Raw genomic sequence first — 12,601 nt, forward strand, 5'->3', positions numbered from 1 at the left:
GAGCCGAAGGCAGTCGCTTAACCAACTGAGCCACCCAGGCGCCCACTTTCTGAGTTTTTAAATGTCTTTATTCTAGGGCGCCTGGGTGGCTCAGTTGGTTAAGCGACTGCCTTCGGCTCAGGTCATGATCCTGGAGTCCCGGGATCGAGTCCCGCATCGGACTCCCTGCTCGGCGGGGAGTCTGCTTCTCCCTCTGATCTTCCCCCTCTCATGCTCTCTGTCTCCCATTCTCTCTCTCAGATAAATAAATAAAAAATTAAAAAAAAAAAATTTAAATGTCTTTATTCTAATCTCATATCTGACTGATAGCTTGGCAGGATATAAGAAATCTGATTTCAAATCCATTTCCCTAGAATTACTAATGAGAGTCTAATACCACCCCAATTTTTGTTCTTATTAAAGGGACCTGGTTTTTTTAAAAAGCAAAAAAGGGACCTGGTTTTTCTCTCTGGATGCTTTTAGTGTCTTGTTTTCATCAGCACTTTTCTAAAATTTTGAGATGATATGTTTATGTATGTTTCTTTGTTTTACTCATTGTACTTGGTTTTTTCAATCAAAAGACTTGTATTTTGTATTATTTCTTTAATTCTGTGGGCAGGAATGGAGGGAGCATGAGAGGCTGCTGTGGGAGTGTCAAATTCGATTTTTTAAAGTTTTTATTTACTTATTTATTTGAGAGAGAGAGAGAACATGAGCAGGGGCAGGGGAGAGGGAGAAGCAGACTCCCTGCTGAGCAGGGAGCCCGATGCGAGTCTTGATCCCAGGACCCCGAGATCATGACCTGAGCTGAAGGCAGATGCTTAACCGACTAAGCCACCCAGGCGCCCCTCAAATTATATTTTTTATTATATGCTGGTTACACAAGCATGTTCCAAAGGAGGGAAACAGGGATCCTAAGGAATCCTACCAGGTTCTAGCTCTTTGTACCCATCTTATCATCCCAGTCCCTTGAATTCTCTCCATTCTGCATTATTTCTGTGATGATTTCCTTCTCTCTCTTCTTTCCCTTCTTTCTTCTCCAAAATCCAGTTAGTTGTTGAAATTCTTGAATTAGTCCTCTATGCCTCCCCCTTCCCTCCTTCTCCCTCTCTCTGGCTTTCTTTCCCTTCCTGTGAGATATCCTAAACATTAGTTTCCAGGCCTTATGATGAAATTTTAAATTTTGGTACTTACATTAAAAAAAATTTTTTTTAAGTAGGCTCCATGCTGGGTGTGGAGCCCAATGTGGGGCTTAAACTCACAACCCTGAGATCAAGAGTAGGATGCTTAACCGCCTGAGCCACCCAGGACTCCCCCACATTTTAAAATTGTAACAGCTCTTTCTGGTATTAGCTTTCTGTTTTCATAATATTCTAGTCTTATTTTATATACTCTATCTGAATGTAGTAATTATTGTTTACAACGACTTAATTTTTTAGAACAGTTTTAAAGAAAAATTGGTAAGACAATATAAAGTTCCCATATACTCTGCATTACATTAGCATTTGTTATAGTTAATAAATCCATATTGATACATTATTATTACTATTATGAGAGACCATACTTTATTTACTTAGTTTCTGCCTAATATCTTTTTTCTGTTCCAGGATCTCATATTCCATTTAGCTGTCACATCTCCTTAGGCTCCTTTTGGCTGTAACAATTTTGCAAACTTTCCTTGTTTCTGATGACCTTGATAGTTCTGAGGACTACTGGCCAGCTATATCTAGGATGTTTCTCTATTGGAATTCGTCTTAGCATGCTTTATTGTTTGTTATTTTGTTTATGCTTGAGAGTAAATGCTAGGATGCACTTTACTTTTGGGAACCAAGTAGGGAGTCAACTGTTCCATTGTTCTATATAACAACCTTCCATGAATCCTCATTTCTAATACTTCCCATTAGAACCGCCAACCCTGACTTTACAGCTGCTCTGGTATCCTGCTGAGAGAATAGAGAAGAGTAGCTCATTTCTCTACTGTAGCCCATAAATAGCTCCTCATTCTGGGCTGTGGTTTCCTTAGCCTGCTTCTACTTTCTAAGAAATTGGAAATCACTTGACATTAATTTTTTTCCATTCTTTTCTACCATTCCATTTATTTTCATGTGTTTATTCCCTTTAAATTCCTACACTTTCACTTTAGAGGAGTTTGGGACAGAATGGGAGGAGAATGTATCTATTCATTCTGTCAACTTTTACTTGAAGACTCCACAAATCTACTTGTTAAAGAAAAATAGAATTTCTCCTATATAAATGAAATATAAATGTCTACTAACTCATAGTTTTTTTTTTTAAGATTTTTATTTATTTGTGAGAGAGAGAATGAGAGACAGAGAGCATGAGAGGGAGGAGGGTCAGAGGGAGAAGCAGACTCCCCGTTGAGCAGGGAGCCCGACGCGGGACTCGATCCCGGGACTCCGGGATCATGACCTGACCCGAAGGCAGTCGCTTAACCAACTGAGCCACCCAGGCGCCCCTCATAGTTTTGTTATTGTTTGTAATTCTTTTGATATGGATTTAATTTATATTCCTGTCAGTGGTTTTATTAAAGCTTCTAATAAAACTCAGTCAGGAATAGGGTGCCCAGAGGAAAAAGAATTTACCCATATGAACCTTTCATGAAGGGACTACATGTAAAGTCATAGGCAGGTAAAGGGAAAACACAGGGAATGGTGAGGCACCAGGAACACATAACAGAAGGACACCCTTACAATCTCTAGAGCCAGAGGGACAAGGCAAGGAATAGAGTTATAGGAGTGAGGTAGGCACTCGAGCTATGGAGAAGAGGCCATCCAGCAGAAGCTGTAGTACACAGATACAGCTGCTGTGCTGAAGCACACTGGGGAAGAAATGCCCACTCCTGGCAGTACAATCCACTGGCCAGACCCAACCAGAAGCTAGCCAGGGAAGGGGACCCAAGAGATGCAGTTTGTTGGAGTGAGAGCAGGCCCAGAATAGATTGAGGGGGTAAAGGTAAGGGGTGGATAGAGAACTGCTATTAAAACCTAATGTTTTCAAACAGACATTTCTCCAAAGAGACATGCACATGGCCAACAGACACAAGAAAAGACACTCAACATCATCAATCATCAGGGAAATGCAAAGTAAAACCTAAGTGAGATATCGTCTCACACCTGTCAGAATGGCTAAAATAAAAAAGATAAGCAATAACAAGTGTTGGTGGGGATGTAGAGAAAAAGGGAATCCTCGTGCACTGTTGGTGAGAATGCCAACTGGTGCAGCCACTGTGGAAAACAATATGGAGGTTCCTCAAAAAGTTAAAAATAGAACTATCATATGATCCAGTAATTCCACTACTGGGTATTTACCCAAAGAATATGAAAACACTAATTCAAAAAGATATATGCATCCTTATGTTTATTGCAGCATTATTTACAATAGCCAAATTATGGAAGCAGCCCAAGTGTCCATCAATAGATGAATGGATAAAGAAGAGGTGGTGTGTATATATATATATATATATATGGTATATATATATATATATACACACACACACACACACACACAATGGAATATTATTCAGCCATAAAAAGAATGAAATCTTGCCATTTGGAACTACATGGATGGACCTAGAAGGTATACTGCTAAGTGAAATAAGTCAGTCACAGAAAGACAAATACTGTATGATTTCACTCATGTGGAATTTTTAAAAAAAGATTATTTTGAGAGAGAGAGAGTGCACGTGCATACTAGACAGCATGGGGTGGGGGATGCAGAGGGAAAGGGAGAGAGATTCCCAAACAGACTCTGTGCTGAATGCAGAGCCCAAGTCGGGGCTCGATCCTACAACCCAAGATCACAACCCAAGCTGAAACCAAGAGTTGGACACTTAACTAACTGTGCCACCCAGGCGCCCCTCATATGTGGAGTTTAAGAAACAAATGAACAAAGAAAAAAAGAGACTACCATAACATAATAAATTAAAATAAAATTAAACATATATATATAAAAGAGAAGAAAAAAGAGACAAAAGAGACTTAACTACAGAGAACAAACTGGTGGTTGCCAGAGGGGAGATAGGTGGGGGATGGGTGAAACAGATAAAGAGACTTAAGTCTACACTTACTGTGATGAGCACTGAGTACACAACTGTTGAATCACTATATTATATACCTGAAACTAATATAACACTGTATGTTAACTATACTGGAATTAAAATGAAAAAAATAAATAAAAATAAATAAAAAATAAATAAAATCACATAGCTTACAACAACAAAAACCTAATGTTTTAGTAACAATATAGTTCAAATACTGAATATTTGTGATTTGACAAAACATAAGTAGGAATATGTAATGTTGGATATTATTATGTATTGTATTAGACATAGAATAGTGGTAACCATAGGGTGGCAGTGACTGGGACGGAGCATGAAGAGCTTTGGGGGTACTGGTGAGGTTTGTTTCTTGATCTGGGTGCTAGTTACACAGATGTGCTCACATTGTGAAAATTCACTGATTGGTGGGTACATTTACGACTTGTGTTTTTTTGTGTGTATATGTTATATTTCAACAAGAAAATTACCAAAAAAAATAAATAAATAAATAAAAGATGGTAGCCATGAATACAACTAAAAAAACCAAAACCAAAAAACTATGTCAATGTTATTTTTCTCTCTTTAGGCATCCTCACTAACAAGTCAACAAGGACTTACTAGAACAACTAAAACAATGATGAGCATTCAACAGACAGGAAAGGCAAACCTTAGCTTCAAGGAATTTGTGATCTGCTCAGGAAAAACAAATATTCAGACATGAAATTAAGAATATTAACAAGTAATATATCAGGCTATGAAGAATGCTATAGTAAAAACAGACCCACTATTGGCATGTAAGTGATTCTTACTGGAAGGCCTAGATATAAATACTCCTCAAGTGGGCTCCTTTTGTTGGAGATAGGTCATCTAGGCCAAGTAGACCAAACATCTGGTTTCAGAAGGTGTTTCAGTGTTTGCCATGATTGGGCAAGGGGGAGGCTGAGTGGTGCCCCCTCCTCTGCTTCAGTGGGAGTAGCCCTGTCTCATCTGTTTTAAACTATGCATTCTGTGCTAATTTTCATTTAACAAAAGGATTTTGTTCCTAAAACGAGCTTGAAAATCACTCTTCTAGGGCGCCTGGGTGGCTCAGTTGGTTAAGCGACTGCCTTCGGCTCAGGTCATGATCCTGGAGTCCCGGGATCGAGTCCCACATCGGGCTCCCTGCTTGGCAGGGAGTCTGCTTCTCCCTCTGACCTTCCTCCCTCTCGTGCTCTCTGTCTCTCATTCTCTCTGTCTCAAATGAACAATCTTTAAAAAAAAAAAAAAAAAAAAAAAAGAAAATCACTCTTCTAGAAATCTGACTTCTAGATTTGTATATCTCAATTGACATATCTTACAGTGGAAAAAATTTTAAAAACCTCTGAAACTCTAAAAAATAAAACCCATTTTTAGAAGGAAATGAAAATTACCTGAAGTAAAGGGATAAAATCCTCCTGTTCTAGAGAGTTGCAGCTGGGCTTTGCTAGAAGACAGATAAACTTGGAGGCATCATCATGATGGTCATTCAGCAACCTATAAGAGACAACTGCTTAGGAAGACGGCTACTGTGAACAATGTCTACAATATCAACAGTTGGTAATTTCAGCCTGAACTGAAGGCCATTTTTTTTTTTTTAAAGATTTTATTTATTTATTTGAGAGAGAGAGAGAGTGAGAGAGAGAGCGCAAGAGGGGGTAGGGTTAGAGGGAGAAGCAGACTCCCCGCTGAGCAGGGAGCCCGATGCAGGACTCGATCCCGGGACTCCAGGATCATGACCTGAGCGGAAGGCAGTCGCTTAACCAACTGAGCCACCCAGGTGCCCAACTGAAGGCCATTTAGATCCAGAATCAAGTTCTCTCTTTTCAATGATATTTTAAAAAGGGCATTTTTCCATGCTCTTGATTTTGTCAAAGGAACACCTCCATAAAAGCTCAACAAAATACCTTATTATTTTTGTAAAATGCTTCTGGGGCTGATACCACAGAGTCAACAGAACAATGAAGGTAAAAATACACTTGACGGAGAATGCCCATTCAGGTTTAGCACAGGACATCCAGACCCAGAACTTGAGAGCTACCTACCAGCTAGCCAGGAGAGAATCCATCAGTTGGACTACTATGCACCACATAAAATAAAAACAGCTGTTTGCCCAGGTTGGCAGACATATTCAGGGCCAACCAGATAGGGGGCTTTTGAAATTAGATTTTGAAGGACCAGGCTGAAAAAAAAGAATGAATGCCCTTTTAAGTCTTTAAGCTCTAAGAATTCCTCATGTCCAGCTAACTACTGGACATTTCCACTTAGTGACTGTACTCTGATAACAAAGTCAAAATATCAAAAACCAAATTTAAAATCTTCCTTTCACAGTCAGTCCTTTTCATGGACATCGATTTTTGTTAAAGGTGGTACCATCCTGAGTTATCTGGGCTTGAAATTTTGAAGTCATTTTAAACTTCTTTCTCTTCCTTATTTTCTCCACATCCAATTAGTCTCCACATTTTCTTAATTTTCTTCTTTAATCATGTGCAGAATGCTAGCTGTGTGCCATGTACTTTGTCTGCAGCTTACAGTCCAGTGAGAGTGCTACACCAATGATACTACTGTGGGACAGCCACGACTGAAATAAGCAGCACGGGTGTCACCGAAGGCCACAGGAGGGCAGTGAGACTCCCTAAAAAGGGGAAGTAGGAAAGAAGGGTGCTATAGGTCAAGAGGGTTGCATGTACAAATGCCTGGTGTGAGAGTGCATGGAATGCTTTGGCACTAACAAACACGGGGATGGTAAGAGAAGCGGACGTGAGCATGTAGGATTGGATCTTGGAGGTCCTTTTATGTTAGGTCAGGGAGCCTGGACGTTAGCCTACTCCACAGAAAAATTTTAAGTTGGACAGTGACAAGATCAGATGTGCTTTTCAGAAATATCAAGCAAAAATCCAACCAACCTGAGCATAGACAGTGACAGTGGGAGATGAAGAGAAAGGTATAAATCTGGTTGAAATGAAAAGGACATGGTAGTTGATGGGTGTGGAGGAGTGAAAGGAAGGGAAAAGTCCATGATGACTTCTAGGTTTCTAGCTTGGATCTCTAAGTGCTTGGAATATAAGATTGGAACACAGGAGTCCTCAGGAATATTTCCTCAAAATGTTTTATTGAACCATTCCCTCTATTTCTAGTGTACCTTTAAGTCTGGGGTCTTACTACTTCATGCTGAGACTGACGGAAGGGAAAAGGGTCAAAACAGAGTTCAGTATACATCCAACCTTAAAACATAGACAATTCATTCTCAAACATCCTTTGATTATATAACTCCCCTTTTCAAAAATGTTCAGTAGCTCTCTCTACCACTTACATGAGTAAGTCTAAATGCCTAAGTTGAACATTTGAGGCCCTCTGTAATTAGGTGGGAGCCTGCCTACCTACCTATCTTACTACTTTGCTAAAGGAAACTTCCACTCCAGGCAGCTGGCCTGATCCACTATTCTCTAAGTATGTCATGTGCATTCTTGCCTCTCCGACATTTCTCATGTGAGTCTACTCTCCTAGAATACCACCCCTCCCAACTTTGCTATCTGAATGCTGGCTATTCTTTAAGGTCCAGCTAATAAACCCACCTTTTCAAAAAGCCTTCTCTCAGAACTAAATTCTTTACTGATCTTTGTACTGTTTAATATACCATTGTACTGTTAGTTTTATTTTTCTGGCACTTAAAGGGCAGACACAGTTATAAATAGGTCTTTTCTTCCTTAGCACCCAGCACAGTGACTTTCACACAGAAGATTCTCAAAAAATGTTTGTGATTTAACAGATATATACTTAAACTGACTTCATTTGTGATTATTACAGCTATAGTATAATTTGTACATTAATTCTCCTTATCATTCTTCAGCATACTCAAGGCCCCTAGAATTAAATACATATACATTTCAGAAAAAGATTAATATGTAATAAGTGCTAGAAGATGATTGGGATGATCAGAATAAAAAGGTGGTGAGATCTCTGGAAAGGAAAGGAGCACTTTTATAAAGAAAGGATGGCACAGATGAGAGATACTCTGAGAAGAAAAAGGCAAATCAAGAATAGCTCTTTCCTGACATGTATCATATGACCTCACTGATATGAAGAATTCTTAATCTCAGGAAACAAACTGAGGGTTGCTGGAGTGGTGGGGGGTGGGAGGGATGGGGTGGCTGGGTGATAGACATTGGGGAGGGTATGTGCTATGGTGAGCGCTGCGAATTGTGTAAGACGGTTGAATCACAGACCTGTACCTCTGAAACAAATAATACATTATATGTTAAAAAAAAAAAAAAAAGAAGATAGTAGGAAGGGGAAAATGAAGGGGGACAAGTCAGAGAGGGAGACGAACCATGAGACTATGGACTCTGAGAAACAAACTGAGGGTTCTAGAGGGGAAGGGGGTGGGAGGATGGGTTAGCCTGGTGATGGGTATTAAAGAGGGCACGTATTGAATGGAGCACTGGGCGTTATACGCAAACAATGAATCATGGAACACTACATCAAAAACTAATGATGTAATGTATGGTGATTAACACAACATAAAAAAAAAGAAAGAATAACTCTTTCCTATCAGAAGCATGAAAAAGAAAGAAAAGGTGAATTACGATTTTCAGCCAATGATAGTGGCTGGTGAACTCTATATGGAAGAGAAAAGGAGATAAATAAGAGTTGTGAAAGCTGAAAAAGGTAAACATAACTATTCTAAACTGGTATCTTCCAGAGCCCTTAAAACAAAATATTGTTTTGTTAATAGACAAATGAAATGCTAACATTAAAATGTAAGAGAAAATAAAGCATAAAGAAGCTGGAAAAATATTACTGTTTGAGAGGAGCTCTGCCACAAAGCTGGTAATCTAGCAACTCAAAAAGTTGTGGACCAACATCTTTCCCCTAAAAATGTCCAGACTGCAAGAAAACAGATGTCAGAGTACAGATAGGAAACAGGCAATGTGCAGGGGAAGGAGGGAGAGCACAGGCAGGGGAACAAGAGCCTGTTAAGTTGTTCATCCTCAAACCATTAGGAGGAAGGCTAGGAAGCCTCCACCCCATGAGCACTGGGATAGCAAGGAAATTATTTCTTGTTATTCGGTGACTTCATTTGACTTTACTTTTCAAGATTATATAGAGCCTATTATTGGAGCAAGTCAGCTTGTGTATGTATATACCAATATGTTTTAATTCTGTGTTTATCTGCCAGTTTTTTTTTGTATTTGAAAATTTAATGGACCATACTTGCGCCCAAGTCATTTTATGCAAAGGTAAAATCTGTTAAAAAATTGCAAAAATAAACACATATCTTCTTCCAGGTCAGTATGATAACTCAAACCATCATGCTTAGCTGCTTAGTCTCCCCAAATAGCCATACTAGGGTATCCCTTAAAGCACCCTTGCTTTTATTTTATTTTTTATTTAGTATTTTTAAAAGATCTTATTTATTAATTTGACACAGAGAGAGAGAGAGTGAGCACAAGCAGGGGGAGCACCAGGCAGAGGGAGAGGGAGAAGCAGACTCCTTGCCGAGCAGGGAGCCCAATGCAGGACTCCATCCCAGGACCCTGGGATCGTGACCTGAGCCGAAGGCGGACGCTTATCCAACTGAGCCACCCAGGCGCCCCATAAAGCTTATTAAAAGACATTTTAAAAACCAAGAAACAGATTCTTAACTATAGAGAACAAACTGATGGTTACCAGGGGGGAGGCGGGTGGAGGATGAGTGAAATAGGTGGTGGGGATTAAGGAGTGCACTTGTTGTGATGAGCACCGGGCAACATATGGAAGTGTTGAATCACTATATTGTACACCTGAAACTAATACTACAGTGTATGTTAACAAACTGGAATTTAAATAAAAACTAAACTAAAAGGCAGTTTAAGAGCACAGAAAGGAGCTCCCACTAGAGGGCGCTCCAACCATTTTAGTATGGGGCCGTAAGCTAAAGCTTCACTATAGAGACGTACACTTAACTACTCAGAAATTTTTTCAAATGAGGAAAGATAGGGACAGGTGCCCATGGTGTATGACTTCATAAGCAGTTTCCTGTAGTTACCTAAAATGAAGACTTGTGCTTCATGTCTTTTTTCCCGTTTTGCCTTTTGTAGAAATATCTTTTCCCTAGAGATAAAATCAACAGGGTCCATCTCAATAAGAGAACACGGCTGTGTGGCGGCCGTGCTGCTCCGCCCACCGACATAAATGTCCGCCCTATGTCAGTGACTTACAGTCTTAAGGAAAAAAGCACCCTGGCTGACTCTATTATTATGCCGCTAACTGCAGGTAAATCAAGCTGGTTTGCAGTTGTCCTTTGCTGTAGTCAGCCTCAGGCTCACAAACGTAGGGGCCTAGAATATTCAAAATAACTTAAAATATAGGTAGTTACAGCTCTTCTCTCTGGCTCTAATCTCTTCTAGAATAGACAACTTTCTTTTTTTCAATCTCCCAGCTTGTTCAAAGTTTTCTCTTAAACAATTGTTAAGAATTCTAACTCACTTCTTGCTGCTTTCACAGATGGTTAAATGACCAACAATGCTGATCTCAATGGCTAAAGACATCTCTGACAAGAGCTGTGCAGTATCTCTTCTGTTTCCTCCTCTGGTCCATACTCCAGCTAAGGCCTGACACTTACCGGGGTGAAAGAAGCTAGCTGAATGAAAGTTAGAACACGTACACATTTCAAGTTCTTGAATTCCACTACTGTTACATACTGATTTAAAATAATAATTAGTAAGAGATAATTGGACCATCCAGCTGAAGTCTTGACTTTATGGGTGGGAAAAGGAGAGGGAATCCAAGCTGACTTCTCTACTGTTCAGGCCCTAGGCTCTATTTTCTTCCTGTAGGTTCTAGGCTGCCAGAAATACCAGTGATAAATACCCTAAGGGCAAATGCCAATTCTTTTGCTGGTTCATCCCTGTTAATTAGTGTTTATACTATTTCTAGCCTCTAAAGAATTCCATTACTTTTATGACTGCTTATTCACACACACATTTTTTTTTTAAAGGCATTTCTTAGATTTTAACCAGTTTTCTACTTGCTATAGGAGAGGTGGGATGGTGATCACAGCACTTTGTTTTTTTTGTTTGTTTTTACTTTTTTATTGTTATGTTAATCACTATACATTACAACATTAGTTTTTGATGTAGTGTTCCATGATTCATTGTTTGTGTATAACACCCAGTGCTCCATGCAGAACGTGCCCTCTTTAATACCCATCACCAGGCTAACCCATCCTCCCACCCCCCTCCCTTCTAGAACCCTGTTTGTTTTTCAGAGTCCATCGTCTCTCATGATTTGTCTCCCTCTCCGATTTCCCCCCTTCATTCTTCCCCTCCTACTATCTTCTTCTTCTTTTTTTTTCTTAACATATATTGCATTATTTGTTTCAGAGGTACAGATCTGTGATTCAACAGTCTTGCATAATTCACAACGCTCACCATAGCACATACCCTCACCAATGTCTATCACCCAGCCACCCCATCCCTCCCACCCCACCCCCCACTCCAGCAACCCTCAGTTTGTTTCCTGAGATTAAGAATTCCTCATTATCAGTGAGGTCATATGATACATGTCTTTCTCTGATTGACTTATTTAGCTCAGCATAACACCCTCCAGTTCCATCCATGTCGTTGCAAATGGCAAGATCTCATTCCTTTTGATGGCTGCATAATATTCCATTGTATATGTGTGTATATATATATACCACATCTTCTTTATCCATTCATCTGTTGATGGACATCTTTGCTCTTTCCACAGTTTGGCTATTGTGGACATTGCTGCTATAAACATCGGGGTGCACGTACCCCTTCGGATCCCTACATTTGTATCTTTGGGGTAAATACCCAGTAGTGCAATTACAGCACTGACTTTGAAGTGTCATCTAGATGGTGTAAGAAGAATGATTCTCGTAGGGTCCTTTCAGTTCTTGGTATTCAGACAACTTAGAACTATTCCTTGTAACAAAATCACTAAAATTTACCTGGAAAACGTGAAGCATTTTAACTTTTAGCTTTGGTGTGTTTCTTTAAAATAAGTTCATTAACTGATAAAAGTTCTATATACTCTAATCACTGTAGTTCTAATAGAATGCAGGAAGAATTTGGTGAACTCAACTTGCTGCTAGATTTTTAAAAATAAGAACCAACTATGTTCTCAAGCATTATACTACTAAGGGCTTTTAGGTGGCATGAAGGGATTAGAAGGAATCTGTATGCTTAGTTCTGCTATTATATGTTGATTTTAAATGATAAAAGGTGAACAGCATTTCCCAACAGTTTACCAGGAAGGGTTAAAATTTAACCCAAAAAAGGTGAGCAGAACATATGTAAAAAAAAAGGCTGGTCAGTTGAAAGAGGTAGGAGAAGCAAGCTGTGACATTCTCTTAAAATGTATAAATATATCAAGAAATAACTCATAAAGAAGAAAGGGAGAAGAAAGAAAAGAAAGAAGAAATTCAAAAAAACTCATCAGAGGTGAAATAGGTAAAGAAGATTAAGAGTACACTTATGGGGGCGCCTGGGTGGCTCAGTCATTTAAGCAGTTCAGCATCTGCCTTTGGCTCAGGTCATGATCCCA

General features: G+C 39.4%; 1 protein-coding gene across 2 annotated transcripts in view; it reads right to left on the minus strand.

Moving 5' to 3' along the window:
* Nucleotides 1–12,601, minus strand: part of PPP2R3A (protein phosphatase 2 regulatory subunit B''alpha) — a 161,898-nt gene that overhangs the window by 104,545 nt on the left and 44,752 nt on the right. For both annotated transcript variants that reach the window (XM_021678884.2, XM_044920419.1), the window contains exon 4: nt 5,446–5,548. In XM_021678884.2, the coding sequence (XP_021534559.1) occupies nt 5,446–5,548 (103 nt within the window). The remainder of the gene's footprint in view (nt 1–5,445; nt 5,549–12,601) is intronic.

The sequence above is a fragment of the Neomonachus schauinslandi genome, chromosome 1, assembly GCF_002201575.2.
Source record: "Neomonachus schauinslandi chromosome 1, ASM220157v2, whole genome shotgun sequence".
Taxonomy (NCBI): Eukaryota; Metazoa; Chordata; class Mammalia; order Carnivora; family Phocidae; genus Neomonachus; species Neomonachus schauinslandi.